Genomic DNA, 15,818 nt, shown 5'->3' on the forward strand with positions numbered 1-15,818 from the left:
GGTATATACGAACTAAATTCTTATCTATCGTAGTAAGAAATCAACACTTTCTTTAAAAATGATGAAAAATAGCAGTATAAGCATATCATTTAAAAATATAGAGGTAACAAAGAGAAGTAACCACATATCCGGCATGTTTGCACTTTACTTTCTTATAATAAAATGCAATTTATTTGTATTTTGCTTTTGCTTTACTATAAACATAAAATAATTAAATAGTAATTGCCTATATGGTACTTGTCTCCTGCCTTTTTACCCCTATATCCATAATGCCTAATGCAGCCCTGAGTATCCAATATCTTTAACAATTGTTGTTGACACAGTGACCAATGTAAAAATGGAGTGAGGATGTCTTGTTTCTGAGTTACAGAATTTTGCACTGGAAGTAAATTTAGAGATTATTTAATCCAGTGCTTCCCCAGTGGGTGTTCCATGGAACACTGCTTCTTGTGATATCAATAGCATGCTGGCAAAAAGTGTTTGGGGCTTAAATAAATTCGGGAAATCCTATGTTAAACAAAATTAACCAGGTATCTCTAATGTAGGACACCTTGGAGATTTTACTATGCTAATATACATTGGGAATCTCACACAAAGGCAATTTATTATGTAGTGTTTCTCAGACTCAATCATTTTATGAATTAAGAAGCCCCCTACTAATATCTCCAGTAATTAGCGATTCCTGAAGTATTCTTTGGAAAACACTGATCTAGTCTACTCCTCTCATTTTACAGATGGGGAAAGAGAGGCTCTCCAGAGCCTGTTCAGGTAAGGGTGGTAGGGGAACTGGTGGCTCTAGAAAGAAAGGCCTCAGGATACTGGAAAACTCTCCAGTGATTGAAAACTCTGGCCTGTGTATTCTGTTTTCCATTAGGCACCTGAGTTCTTTCAAACCAGGGAACAAATTCAGATACAAGCATTTCCTTTTAAGATCTTTTTTTTCCTCTTTTTATTTTTCTTATTTTATTTTTTTTATTATTACTTTTTGAGACAGGGTCTTGCTCTGTTGCCCAGGCTGGAGTACAATGGTATGATCTCTGCTCACTGCAACCTCCGCCTCCTGGGCTCAAGCAATCCTCCCACCACAGCCTTTCAAGTAGCTGGGACTACAGGCGTGCACCACCATGCCCAGCTAATTTTTGTCTTTTATGTAGAGAGGGAGTTTTGCCATGTTGCCCAGGCTGGTCTCGAACTCCTGAGCTCGAGCAATCCACCTGCCTTGGTCTCCCAAAGTGCTGAGATTACAGGCGTGAGTCACCATGCCCAGCCTATTTCTTTCTTTTTTGTGAAATAGAGATGGGGTCTCACTGTGCTGCCCAGGCTGGTCTCAAACTCCTAAGCTCAAGCAACCCTCTTGCCTCAGCCTCCCAAAGTGCTGGGATTACAGGCATGAGCCACCAAGCCTGGCCTCCTTTGAAGATCTTTAAAGGTTTTCTGATCTTTAAAGAGCCTGGGAAATGAGCCCAAGTGTTGGGTGGAGCTCAAGCATAAAGCTCTAGAGCAGAAGCTAAAGAGGGTCTCAACAGACACAATGGACAGTGAATTTCAGTGACAAAGTGGCCCCCAACTAAGCAATGGTAATATAATAATAGACCACTCACACCTATACAGTGTTTTCCAATAAACAAATAAGTGCTTTTACAACGTTATCTCATTTGATTCTTACAACAATCTAGTGAGAAAAACAAGGGTAGAATTATTATCCCCATTTTATGGAAGAGGAAACTGACTCTTAGTTAAATGCCTTGTCTGTGATTATACAACATGTTAATGGCAGAGTTGAAAGGAGAACCTAAATTTCTTATCTCTCAGATTAAGGCTCTTCTCAATATATCACACAAACTGGGCAAAGATATTGAGTGAGTTTCAATTTAACTCTCCCATGAAGCATCCAAGCTGCTCCTACTGGCTAGCTTAACTAGTTAATCAGGCCAGACATGGTGGCTCACGCTAATCCCAGCACTTTGGGAGGCCAAGACAGGTGGATCGCTTGAGTTCAGGAGTTCGAGAACAGCCTGGACAACATGGTGAAACTCCATCATTACAAAAAATACTAAATACAAAATACAAAAATTAGCCAAACGTGGTGGTGCATGCCTGTAGTCCCCCACCTACTTAGGAGGCTGAGGTGGGAGGATTGCTTGAGCAGGGGAGGCAGGGCAGAGGTTGCAGTAAGCCAAGATCATGCCGCTGCACTCCAGCCTGGGCAACAGAGGAAGATCCTGTCTCCAAAAAACAAAACAAAACAAAACAAAAACAATAGATCAACTCTGAGTGCTCATAGATTGTGGCAGAAGCAACACCCCAATTATTGGAATTTCAAAGTTCTATTTGGATTCGGTATAGTAGTATCTCCTAGACAGCTAAATTCCTGGGAGAAGCAGTCTTAGAAATTTCCTGCTGGGGAGGCTGCATGGCTTGTGGTACAAGCAAGGAGTCAGGCACACTTGAATTTGAATCCTGGCTCTACCACTTATTCACTCTATGACCTTATTCACTATATAACCCTTCAATGCTTCATTTGTTCACCTATAAAATGAAACTAGGAATTCCTATTTTACAAAGCTGTTGAGAGGCCAAGGTAAGGAATTAGAGGAGTAATAGAGTGTCATGGTTGTGTGTAAGCTCTGTAATTATACTGCCTAGGTTTGAATCTCAGCCTTGCTTCTAACCAGTTGTTTCACTTCAGATATGTCACTTCTCAGAATTTCAGTTTTCACCTATGTAAAATGAGGAAAACAAATAGTGCTTTCATAATTATTATAAGTATTAAAGGAGATAATATTTGTTAAGCACTTAAGCATAGTTTCTGGCACACAGCTCTGTAAAAGATAATGATAATGGTAGTGGTAGTAGTGGTGGTGAAAAACCCAGCACTATTTGTCTTCCAAAGCAAGAATGAGGAAGAAAGCTACTCAGTCCTGTTCTCTTCCATTTGCCAATGCCCTTTCTCCCTCTTCAACTGCAAAGCCAAGAACACTAGACTAGAAGTCAGGACACTTGGCTTTGAACGTCAGCTCTGTCACATACTAGTTACGTGATCCGAAGGAAGTCATGTAACTTCCTTGAGGTATTTTTCCTCACTGAGACATTAAATTGATGACACTTTGCTTACTCTACTGGGTTGTTGTAAGTATCAAATGAGTGTTTTTATCTGCCACCAAGTATAAGATAGATATTTTTACCAGTAAAAAGCAACTTTATCTCCAAGCTTCTTCTCGTGGACATTTCGATCCAGTACATTGTAGCAGATGTTGGTAGTTGCTCCTTTCATCCACTCAATGAAGATTTTCCCTTTAGTCACATCAAAGTTGTACCGAAGGAATGGGCCAGGGCATGGAGTCTTCCAGTAAAATTCCTTGGCAATGTCTCCCCAGAATTCTGCAACAGAAATGGAAGCCCAGATATCATTAATCTTCTCAGACATATTTAGCCTCAGAAGGCTTACCAGTCTATACACAGGACCAAATTATAACTTCCTTGCCCTAGGACCCACCACCTGGGTCCCTTCTTTACCTGTCTAATCTTAGCACCCACCACTCTTTCTTTTTTTTTTTTTTTTTTTTTGAGTGAGATGGAGTCTCACTGTGACACGCAGGCTGGAGTGCAGTGGCATGATCTCGTCTCACCACAACCTCTGCCTCCCCGGTTCAAGCAATTCTCCTGCCTCAGCCTCCCGAGTAGCCGGGACTACAGGTGCATGCCACCATGCCTGGCTAATTTTTGTATTTTTAGTAGAGACAGGGTTTCACTATGTTGGCTAGGCTGGTCTCGAACTCCTGACCTCGTGATCCACCCACCTCGGCCTCCCAAGTGCTGGGATTATAGGCATGAGCCACCACTCCTGGCCAGCAGCCACCACTCTTCTAACCCATCTTCTATTCTCTTGGGCTGAATCTTGACTCAAATTCTTCCTCCTGTCCTCAAGACTGCCTACTCATTTTTTACCATCTATTAAAATCAGAGCCACCTAGTACTAGCACAATGCCTAGCACACAATAGGCAATCAGTAATTTTTTGTTGCTGTTGCCCAGGCTTGTCTTGAACTCCTGGACTCAGCTATCTTCCTGCCTCAGCCTCCCAAGAAGCTGGGATTATAGGTACACACCACTGAGTTCTGCTGAAATCAAGTACAATTTTTTTCACCATCTATCTAACTAGAAAGTAAATTTTTTAATGAAGTAATTAGTGAAAGGAAAAAATTCTTTACCCACAGAACCTTCCATGACCAACTCTTTCTTCTCTTAATTCGTACATTCTCTCTCAGCAATTATATATTGAGCATCTCCTTCTCCAGATTCTGCTTGTGTAAATGTTATTCACTATGTGCCAAATGTTTCTTTAAGCTTTTCATATGTATTATCTCATTTAATCCTTACCACAACTCTAGGAGGGAGCCTTTTCTCATTTTATAAACTTGAAAATCAAGGCTCAGAGAGGTTAAATAACTTGTATAAGGTTACACAATTACGAAGTCAAGATTTAAACTTCCTTGAGACATTTTTGCTAAAATCTGAAAGATGAATAGAAGTTTTTCTCCACTCCCATATGAAAAAAAGAGACTACTCTGGGATGACAGAGAACCAAGGGTATATGTTAGGAGGAACTCCTTGAGGCTGAAACATTGAGAATAAGGGAAAGAATAGCAGGAATTGATGCATAAACTGGGCAAATCATGCAATTCTGTGTATAATAAGGAATTTGGTATATATCCCAAGAGCAATGAAAATTCATTGAAGGGTTTTAAGCAAGAGTGACAGGATCAAATTTACATCCTTAAAATATCTGCCTCGCTATTCTGCAGAAAATGTACTCAACAGGTAAAACATATGAATGCAGAGAATTTAGGATAGTCTGAGTACTGAATCAAGAGTTGGAGGATGCCGGGCACTGTGGCTCACGCCTGTAATCCTAGCACTTTTGGAGGCCAAGGCGGGCAGATCACTTGAAATTAGGAGTTCGAGACCAGCCTGGCCAACATGGTGAAACCCTGTCTCTACTAAAAATAGAAAAAAAAAAAAAAAAAAGCCAGGTGTGGTAGCAGGTGCCTGTAATCCCAGCTACTCAGGAGCGTGAGGCAGGAGAATCGCTTGAACCTGGGAGGTGGAGGCTGCAGTGAGCTGAGATTGCACCACTGTACTCCAGCCTAGGCAACAGAACAAGACTCTGTCTCAAAAAAAAAAAAAAAAAGTTGGAGGAAAGAGAAGCAATTAGAACCATAACAATGGAAGTAACCTTACAGATTATCACTCCCTCATTTCATTTCATAAGAAATAAAATTCACAGAAGCTAAGTCATTTGTTTCAGGTTATACAATTTAGAGTTTATACAATCTAGTTGGAGAGATAAGATTAACACATGAAATATTTTTTAATGTACAAGACAGAATATAATCAAAAGCTAAATCACATAGTATACAATCTTGTAATGTATTAAAGAAATCCAAATTAAATCAACCCCAAGGTGCCATTATATACCTAGAAAACTAGTAAAAATTTAAAAAAATTATTAAGCCCAATGTCTGGGTGGCCCTGGGAAAACAGATACTCTTACACAATAATGGCATTGTAAGAAATTGGCACAGTCTTATTAGATAGCAAGGCAATGCATGACAAGAGCCATAAAACTTTTTTTTTTTTAGCTTGGAGTCTCGCTCTTTGTCACCCAGGCTGGAGTGCAGTGGCATGATCTCAGCTCACTGTAACCTCCATCTCCCTGGCTCAAGTGATCTCCCCATCTCAGCTGCGCCCCCTCCCCCTCCAGTAGCTGGAACTACAGGCGCACATTGTTTGTTTGTTTTGTAGAAACGGGGTTTGGCCACGGGTTTGGCCATATTACCCAGGCTGGTCTCAAACTCCTAAGTTCAAGCTTTGGGATCCCACCTTGCCCTCCCAAAGTGCTGGGATTACAGGTGTGGGCCACCACGCCTAGCCCATAAAACTTTTTATACCCTTTTCTCTGCTATCTCAACTGTAGGGAATAGACTTCAAGAAAATAATCACAAAGAAAAAAAGTGATTAGTAAAGAGATGTTTATAGCAACACTATAATAGTGAAACTGGAAACAACTCAATAGCCCAACAATAACAAACTGATGAAAACTAGTAATACCATAGAATAATAATAAATGGCCATTAAAGAGAAAGCAAATGAGAGCTAGTATTTAGTAAATGCCATTCATGTATCAGGGACTGGACTAATCTCATTTAATCTTTATGATATTATGGTCTTACAAGGTATACATTAATTATCCTAATTTTATAGATGAGAAAACTGAAGCTCAGGAAGCACAGGAAACTCTGCCAAGGACCACACACTAATAACGAGAATACAAATACTCGAAAATATTTTCAAGTGATAATAGTAGGCACATAGTATATAAAACTATTTATAAACCACATTTAAGTCCATCAACAAGGAATGAAGAAAGCTGAGGTGTTTTTGTTTTTGTTTTGAGACAAGCTCTCGCTGTGTCGCCCAGGCTGGAGTGCAGTGGCACAATCTTGGCTCACTGCAACCTCCGTCCCCCAGGTTCAAGCAATTCTCATGTCTTAGCCTCCTGAGTAGCAGGATTACAGACATGCATCACCATGTTTGGCTACAAAACTGAATTTAATGCACACTTAGTTTTTCTGGGGTTTTTTTTGGGTAGGGTGTGTCTGTGTGTGTGTGTGTGTGTGAATCTGGATGAGTGGCATAGATTCTAAGTACTAAAGATACTCAGAAGATGAAAAAGGAGAGCATAAATTGGGATGATCAGGGAATGCTCTATTCGAACTGGTGGAGTTTGACTAGGTAGAGAGAAGCAGAAGGAAATGAACAAAGGCAAGAAGGTGGGAATAAGTGTGTATCCAGGATACCAAGGAGAATGATCTATCTAGAATGAGGGGAGTGGTAGCAAGTAGTGGGAGATAAGGATAGAGAGGCAGGGTGGAGCTAGATTATCTGGAGGTCTTAAAAGAAAAGCAGAATTTTAATTAGAAACTGCCAGAAACAGGGAACTATTGAAAGTTTTTGCAGTGACATATGAAAGCATATTTCCATATCAATCTAATGGTGTCTTAATAAATCTACTGGAAAGACTGAAGTTGGTGAAACTAGGCAAGAGAGGACAAATTAGGAGGCTGCTTCCCTGGTAGAAATTCTGTATTTGACGGAATTTGGTGAAATACATTCTGTGGGGTCATGGAAGAGGAATAGCATTGCTATTAGGATATGGATTCTGCAGTCAAACTGTCTTGGTTCAAATCCCAACTCCACCACTTTACACTTGATTGAATCCTGTCTTGCATTACTTGGTAACTGCTTGATTTATATTGTATCAGACTAACTACTATTTATTGAATGTGTACTGTGCATTAGGCATGTTATAGTGCACACTTATTACACACTTTAGACCTCATACAAACCCATTAGGCAAGTATTACTAGTCCTATCTTATAGATGGAAGAAAAGGAATCTCAGACAGGCTTAAACATTTGCCTAAGACCCCACAGTAAATGAACAGCAGAGCCAGGGTCTAAATCTAGATTTTTCTGGATTTGATTCCTGGCCCATGCTTGTCCCACAACCAAACATCATGCTGTCTCCCAATGGGGGTGCAATTTTGACTCCTTGGCTAGGCATGGTAGCTCATGCACATGTAAACCCAGCAATTTGGGAGGCCAAGGCAGGAGGAAAGCCTGAGGCCAGGAGTTCAAGACCAGCCTGGGCAACATGGCAAAACCTCTTCTCTCCAAAACATACAAAAAATTAGCTAGGTGTCATGGCGTCTGCCTGTAGTCTCAGCTACCCAGGAGGCTGAAGCAGAAACATCGCATGAGCCCAGGAGTTGGAGGCTATAGTGAGCCTAGAACGGGCCACTGCACTCCAGCATGGGTGACAGAGCAACACCTTGTCTCAAAACAAACAAACCATCTATCTATCTATCTATCTATCTATCTATCCTTTACCCAGACTGAGGGCAAGGGTAGGGGGATTTTCCTTATATTTTTTTTTTTTTTTTTGAGACGAAGTCTTGCTCTATTGCCCAGGCTGGAGTGCAGTGGCGCCATCTTGGTTCACTGCAACCTCTGCCTCCTGGGTTCAAGCAATTCTCCTGTCTCAGCCTCTCAAGTAGCTGGGATTACAGATGCCCGCCACCACACCCGGCTAATTTTTGTATTTTTAGTAGAGACGGGGGTTTCACCATGTTGGCCAGGCTGGTCTCGAACTCCTGACCTCAAGTGATCCGCCTGCCTCGGCCTCCCAAAGTGCTGGGATTACAGGCGTGAGCCACTGCTCCTGGCCGATTTTCCTCATCCATTTTAACAGACATAGAACCATCTATCAGAACTTCTGAATTATTATTAATACAATCCCAGCCCAAGTTTAAAAAAAATAAATAAAACAACTTGACACTGTAGTAACTCGTTCAGTCTTATACCGCGTAATTTCCATTGGGATGTCCGATATACTAAAAATAGATCGGAGACTCCATTACTAATCTGAGGACCCCAAGATGGGAACCAGACCCGTTATTGCCCTCAACAGTTCACAGGTTAAAGGTCTCAGGAGGCAGTGGCTGAGCTGGTGTGAAAGGGAAGCAAAGAAAGATCTATTCGTGGCCCTCCTCCCTTCAAGGCTCCCGTCGCCCTTTAGAGACCCTCTTTTCGCCTCAGGAACTCCCCTTCTCTTCCCATGAAACTTTCACTCTTCTGGCCGACCTCCCCGTCCCAGTCTCAAGGAACCTCACTTCTTCCCTCACGGAATTCCGCATCTCCTCGCAAAAACCCACATCTCCCCCAAGGACCCTCCAAGTCTCCAGGGAACTCCCCAGCTCCCATGGAACCTTCGTCTCCTCCCGGAATCCCTTTTCCATTTTCAAAGAACCGCAATTCTTCCTTCACAGAACCTCCATCTCCTCACGGACCCCTCAGCTTCCCAAGGGAGTCCCCACTCTTCTCGTCACTGACATCCCCAGGCCGCCCGGGCCGGGCCTCACCCCGCGGCTCCTCCACGGAGCGCCGGTGCAGCTCGCGGTAGCGCTGCAGCGAGGGGACGTGCGCGGAGCGGCTGACCTCGGGCGGTGGAGACCAACTCCGCGCCCGGCCTCCGGCTCCAGCTTCCTCCTGGCCCCGGCTCCTGCTGCCGCTCCGGCCCCGCTCCTCAGGAAGCCCCATCACCCCAAGTTCCTAGAACCGTGGCCGCCTTTGCGGTCGCGGCGGGTGCCGGCACTGCGAAAACAGGCCGAACTAGAGGCGGGTCCTCCGGAGAGGGGCGGGGCCTGGTGAGTTGGGGCGTGGCTTAGTCTGGCGGGTGGGCGGTGCCAGAGGGGGCGGGGCCAAGCCTGGTTGGGGAGGGATCGAGGTTAGCAAGGACATAAATACTGAAAGGAAAAGTCGAGGGATAGGGGCGGAGCTGACTTGCCGGAAGGAGTGACACTGTCGGGTGAAAGCAGAAGGGGCGGGGCCGGGTGTGACAAGGGAGAGGGTGGAACCGTGGAGTGCCAAGGAGGGGCGGGGCCAGGCGGGACAGGAGAGGAGGTGGGCCCATGGAGTGATGGGGAGTAACCCGGCTGGTTGTGACAGGAGAGGAGGCACAGCCATGGAGTGACCAGAGTGGGGTGGGGTCTTGGAGTGACAGATAAGGGGTTGGGTTAGGGCAGGGATCGAAAGGGAAAGGGATGGACTAAGGAGAGGAGTTGAGTAAGGTCCATCGCGGAGCCGCCCCGTGGTCTGATTGCACAGTCCTGACTATCACCCCATTGAGTTGGAAAACCATCTGGCGTAGGGTCCCTTCCAGGTGACACCCTTCCCTCCAGGTCCCCCCTCTCTGAGCCACACCCACATTCCCGTCCTCCGGAAAAACTTCTCCCATGACCTTGAGGGCATGCTCTGGCGACAGTACCCCCTCTCTGCTCACCCTGGAACCAGATCAGATTTTCTCCCTCTTATGAGGACATGTCTTCAATCTCCTTGCCTTCACATATCTCCATCCAGATCTAAAGTACAAGACTCAATAAGTGAAGACTAGGAGACACCTTCAGGTTTTTTATAATAAACCCACCTCCTAATTGCACAAATGGCAAACCCAGGAAAGGGAAGGAACTGGTGCAAAGTCAGAGAGCAAATAACGACCAAGTTAAGGCCAAAGCTAGGTTCTTTGACTCCAGATTTGGTTTTACTTCCTCATCAGGCTTGAAGCTAAGGCTTGTAAAATATCAAAGTCTATGCAAATAGGAAAAATCATTCACATTATCTTTTTTTGTTGTTGTTTTTGTTTTGAGACTGTCTGTCACTCTGTCGCCCAGGCTGGAGTACAATGGCACGATCTCAGCTCACTGCAACCTCTGCCTCCTGGAGTCAAGCAATTCTCCTGCCTCAGCCTCCCAAGTAGCTGGAATTAAGGTGCACACCACCATGCCCGGCTAATTTTTGTATTTTTAGTAGAGATGGGATTTCACCATGTTGTCCAGGCTGGTCCTGAACTCCTGACCTCAGGTGATCTGCCTGCCTTGGGCTCCCAAAGTGCTAGGATTACAGGCGTGAGCCACCACGCCCGGTCCACATTCTCTTCTTTCCTTCACAATCTCTTTACTTCACCAAGGGACACCCCCACCACCACCACCGCAACCTGGGCTTAATTACCTCTAGCTTCCCTCTAGCCCCTCCACTGCAGAAAGAAGTCAGGCAGGACCCTCCTCCATCTCTCACCTGCACTCACCACGAAGGGCCCAACTCACCATCATTTCACAGACTGGCTGTCAAGGCAGGAAGGATTCTTAAATATCTAACTCCGAGAGTGATTCTGAGGACTGAAGCAGGCAGCTCCCACCTCCTGAAGCCTACACAGGCCTTGCGACCCCATCTAGCCCAGCCTCCCTTCCCAGCTACTTCTCTGCTCTTTGCCCAGCTGACCGTAAACCTTGAACACCCTAAGCCGAAAAAAAAAAAAGCTTTCTATGGGAGACCAAGAGTCTGCCCAATCCCGAAGAGGGTGGGAATCTCAGGGCCCACTGAAGGAGTACAGACCTCTTGGAGTGGACATGGACCCCACCAAAGGGTCAGATACTTTCATTAAGGAGATATCCACTGCACCGAAGGGACACACACTTCACTGACAGTACATGGACTCCACTAAGGAGCACAGATGTTGCTGGGAGTTCTCAGATCTGACTGAAGGGCCCTGGGCCCTGCTAATAGGATGGCATTGAAAGGCACTTACCCAAGTGAGGAGACGTGGATTTCCCCTAGGAGATACAGAGGATATAGACTTTACTAAGGAGACACGGACCCTACCAGAGGACTCAAACTCCACTGAGGAGCTGCCAACTACACTGTGGGAGTGGACATCACTGAGAAGGTGCAGACCTCATTCAGTGGGGAAAGGTCCCACTGGAGGGATTAGACCTCAGGGTAGTGTAATAGACCCTACAAACATCACTGAGGAAATAAGAACTCTCTGGGGTGGGGAGAGGCACACACAATGGGTTCACGTTTCGGTGATAGACTGTTACCCTCCCTGGGCACTCTTACCACACAGCTCTGAGTAGCCCTCTCCTTCCTATCCTCTCTCCCAAGTCCTACTCCCAAACCCCAGAGCTGTTCCCGACACACTGCTTCCCCCTCCTGTCTATAGTTGCTACTGCAGCTGCTGTGCATATAGTAGATTTTTCAAGCACTTCAGGCCATCCCTGAGACTGGTCTGGGGTTGGGAAGAGAAAGGATGTGTGTATAGAGGCTTCACCAGCATCCCCTCTCTTCCTGTGGACTTCACAATGAAAGTTTGGACCAGAGACCTCGTAAGAGAAGGAACCTCCCTCATCCTTGGATATGGAGAAGTAGTACAAGCTGTAGTGTGGTTGGAATTTCTGAGTGGAGAGAGGATGGATGGGTTTGGAGGGAATGAATCTACCAGATTAAGGCAATGATGATGATGATGATGATGATGATGATGAGGCCATTTATTGAGTAGGTGCCAAGCCCTATACTAATCGCTTTCCATTCTGTTACTTAGTCCTCATGACAACCCTCTAAAATGGGTACTATTATTCTTTCCATTTCACAGATGGGGAAACTGATAGAGAGACTAATTTTCTTGCCCAAGATTACACAGTGTTTGAGCGGTAGCAGAATAGAACCCAGACATCCAGACTATGGAGACCTATTCCCCACCTTGCCCCACTCCTGCCCTCCCATCACTACCACCACTCCTTCTTTCTCAAAGTGTCCTTTCCAGAACCACATAAAAAATTCTTAAAATGATGGTAAATATTCAGGTTCCAAGGACCTCATCCCAGCCTACTGAATCATGATCTCTGGAGAGGAATCTGGAGATCCGCTTTCAAAGATCCTAACACACACTAAAGTTTGAGAATGCGGTTGAAAGAGGAGTCAGAAGTATCGGGGTGCGGGAAGGGATCTGAGGTCAGAGGAGGGATCTGTTGTCCAAAGAGGGGCCTGCAGTCAAAGAGGCCTGGGGATGAAGCATGGGCTGGGGTTTTCCAAAGGGTTTGGGGGTGAAGACAGAGTCTGAAGTCGAAAAAGAGGTCTAAGGTCGGAGGAGGAGTCTAAAATCGGAGGAGGAGGATCTCGGAGTTCAAGGAGGGGTCTGGGGTCCGAGGAGTTTGGGGTGAGAGACAGGATCTGGGGTCGAGAGGGATTTGCGGTCAGTGAAAGGGTCTGGGGCCCGAAAAGGAAGCCTGGGATTTGAGGAGGACACTAGCTGGATTCAGACTGGAAGGGGGAAGGGGTTTGGTCCCTGAGCTGCGTAAAGTGCAGAGCCACTGAAGTCTCGCTTGCTCCGCGCTCTCCCCTCGACCCTGTGCTGCCTTCCTGGCTGTCCATCTAGGCGCACCTGTGTGCCAGCTTTAGGCTGACAGCCTGAGCAGGCGGGGGCGAGTCAGACCGGGACACGGCCGAGGGCGGGGAGAGGCGCCCGCTCCCAGCTGTCCCGAAGCTCAGGCCCCGCCCTCCGCCCTCCCACTCCCCTGCTGCAGCCACTTCCGGCAGGCGCTGCGCTGCTGGGGGGCGCGGGTGAGGATGGCGGCGGAGAACGAGGCCAGCCAGGAGAGCGCCCTGGGCGCGTACTCGCCAGTGGACTACATGAGCATCACCAGCTTCCCGCGGCTGCCCGAGGACGAGCCGGCGCCCGCGGCCCCGCTGAGGGGCCGCAAGGACGAGGACGCCTTTCTGGGAGACCCCGACACCGGTGAGGCCCGCTGACCCCGTCCCTGCCCTGCCTTGGGAAGTCCCCGGTCTTCCTTCTTCTGTGTCGAGCATCCACCTCCAGCTCCATCTCCTTAATTCATCCCCATCTTCTTGGACCTCTCCGTTCTTCTCCCTTGTCTCTGTTAATTATTTGGTGGGGAAGGGGGTGCATTTCTGCCTTGGAGGCGTAGGATGCGACAACGGAGAGGATGCTGGGGACTGCAGCAGAAGGCATTGGGCTTACCTTCTGGGAAGAACCAACTAACGATGAAGGAATGTTGGAGGGGAGATCCTAAGGAACCGCTGTGATCACCCAGAAGAGGCCTTTCTCTAGCTACAGAGGACAGGATAGGAGAAACCAAGTCAGAGACTGCAGCAAGAGGGATCCAATCTATGCCTTAAGAGAAGTTCCCCACAGCCAGGGATTGTGGGAAGCAGAGGGTCTGGGAGAAGCGGAGAATCTCTTCATGTCTAGGGAGGGGTAAAGAGAATATGATTCCCCTCTGCTGGGTATTGGGAGACGGAGGCATGGACTGCATGACCTCTCAAAGTCCTTGGGGACTAGAACGCCTTCACTCTCCTGTGGATTACCCCACCCCTCCCTGAGCCATGGATCTGGCCGGGGTATTGGTAAGGTACTCTGCTCCCTAGGAAGCAGTATCCAGAATTTTACTGGGTTCCCCTCAGCCCTCTGCTGGAATTGTGAGAAGTGGGGGTAACAGAGGGAGGAGACAGGGATTGGAAGAGACCTGGGGGCAAAGAGCTCTCTTTGCATTCCTTCCCTGCTGCTCTTCCTCCTAGCCCTGTGGCCCAGCTCCATCCTCCCCTCCATTCTTCATCCTTCATCCCCCATCCCTCTGTCCCTGCACGTCACTTCCTGGCATTAGAGCATCCTTCTACCTCACTCTCGCTTCCTGGCAGTGCCTGCACTTGAGCCTTGTCTCTTACCAGCTTGGCAGATATTGCTTTTCCAGCTTGGCCCCTCCCTAGCTGCTCCCAGTCTGAGAGCCCCAAATTCTCTCCTCCTCTACACTTTCTGGTCATCTGGCCCTGACCAGCAGCCCTTGCCAACCTGACTGGACTGCACTCTATAGGGGGCGGGGGTGAGGAGATAATGAAGATGGGGTTTAGAGGTTTATGGGCATCAAATGTCAGGGCTGCAGATCAAAACTTATTTTCCAAAGGGAGTGGAATCAGGAGGTAGCAGGGAGAGGAGTGGGAAGATGTGTCATGATGGATATCAGCCTGAAGCTAGGCCTTCAGTAGTCAAGAGTGAGGCTTCTGGTCCTAATACAGCCCTGACTCACCAAGCGACAATGGGCACACCTACCCTGTCCTGGGCCTTAGTTTCCTCTTCCAGCTCAACAGAGAATGCCTGTCTCTCTTGACCTAGAGATTGGAACTGCCTGACATGTTTTCTTCTGGCCCTCTGTAAATGTCTTAGCATTTACCAAAATCTATGATTATTTATTTGTGCAATTATCTGATTACTCCCTGTCTGTAAGCCCCATGAGGGCAGGGATCATGATTGTTTTGTTCATTCTCCTTTATCCAGCATCAGGACCTTGTCCCTAGGCTGGGTGCGGTGGCTCACGCCTGAGGTGGGTGGACACTTGAGGTCAGGAGTTCAAGACCAGTCTGGCCAACATGGTGAAACCCCATCTCTACTAAAAATACAAAAATTAGCTGGGCATGGCGCCTGTAATCCTAGCTACTTGGGAGGCAGAGGCAGGAGAATCACTCGAACTGGGGAGGCAGAGGTTACAGTGAGCCGAGATCACGCCACTGCACTCCAGCCTGGGTGACAGAGTGAGACTCAGTCTCAAAAAAACAAAACAAAACAAAATACACTGGCCGGGTGTGGTGGCTCACACCTGTAATCCCAGCACTTTGGGATGCCGAGGCGGGTGGATCACCTGAGGTCAGGAGTTCGAAAACAGCCTGGCCAACATGACAAAACCCCATCTCTACTAAAAATACAAAAAAAAAAAAAAAATTAGCCAGGCCTGGTGGCAGGTGTCTGTAATCCCAGCTACTCAGGAGGCTGAGGCAGAGGTTGCAGTGAGCCAAGATCACACCATTGCACTCCAGCCCGGGCAACAGAGTGAGACTCCATCTCAAAAAAACAAACAAACAACAACAACAACAACAACCTCATCTCTATTTATTTATTGGGCACTCAATAATTGTTGAATGAATAAATGCATGAGAGAGAAGCTCTCAGGATGAAAGAATGGTAGGAGAGAGCAAGTTCCAAAACCTCAGGGAGTATTTCGGGAAGTTCAATACAGGCTGTGCCCTCACCTGTACGGAAATCCAGCAGAGATCCTAGTCATCTGAGCTTCTGGGAGCTTATAGCTTATGCCAAATTTATGCGCCAGGTTTGTGTGTTGCCATCATTTCAGTGTAATCATTTGAATGCCATATCTCCCAATCCTACTTCCAAGCCCCAAGGCTCCCTTGGTTCACCTAGGCCAGACTGCAGGTTGACATGGCCTCCTGTGTTCTCAACCTAGTGGTACCATCTAGTGACACAGCACCATCCTCTTAGCCAGGACCTTGGTTGTGCCCAGCTAGCCTCTAGCCTGCCATTCCCTAAACCCAAGTGCCAGGCACCCCACATCAGGCT

The 15,818-nt window shown here is 46.9% G+C and overlaps 2 protein-coding genes across 8 annotated transcripts in view; one reads left to right on the plus strand and one right to left on the minus strand.

The window, feature by feature from the left end:
* Positions 1-9,237, minus strand: part of ACSS2 (acyl-CoA synthetase short chain family member 2) — a 51,267-nt gene extending 42,030 nt beyond the window's left edge. For 2 of the 3 annotated variants that reach the window (XM_058433100.1, XM_032142480.2), the window contains exons 1-2: positions 8,983-9,237; positions 3,186-3,381 (exon numbers count right to left, since the gene is read on the minus strand). In XM_058433100.1, the coding sequence (XP_058289083.1) occupies positions 3,186-3,381; positions 8,983-9,160 (374 nt within the window). In that variant the 5' untranslated portion in view covers positions 9,161-9,237. The remainder of the gene's footprint in view (positions 1-3,185; positions 3,382-8,982) is intronic. The other variant, XM_058433099.1, reaches the window with a different exon arrangement.
* Positions 9,238-12,918: 3,681 nt separating this feature from the next.
* GGT7 (gamma-glutamyltransferase 7) overlaps positions 12,919-15,818 on the plus strand; it is a 28,855-nt gene continuing 25,955 nt past the window's right edge. Inside the window, exon 1 of one of the 5 annotated variants that reach the window (XM_058433270.1) lies at positions 12,919-13,190. In XM_058433270.1, coding sequence (XP_058289253.1) covers positions 13,022-13,190 — 169 coding nt within the window. In that variant the 5' untranslated portion in view covers positions 12,919-13,021. The remainder of the gene's footprint in view (positions 13,191-15,818) is intronic. The other 4 variants (XM_058433269.1, XM_032142484.2, XM_032142481.2 and 1 more) reach the window with 4 other exon arrangements.

The sequence above is a fragment of the Hylobates moloch genome, unplaced genomic scaffold, assembly GCF_009828535.3.
Source record: "Hylobates moloch isolate HMO894 unplaced genomic scaffold, HMol_V3 SCAFFOLD_21, whole genome shotgun sequence".
NCBI lineage: Eukaryota > Metazoa > Chordata > Mammalia > Primates > Hylobatidae > Hylobates > Hylobates moloch.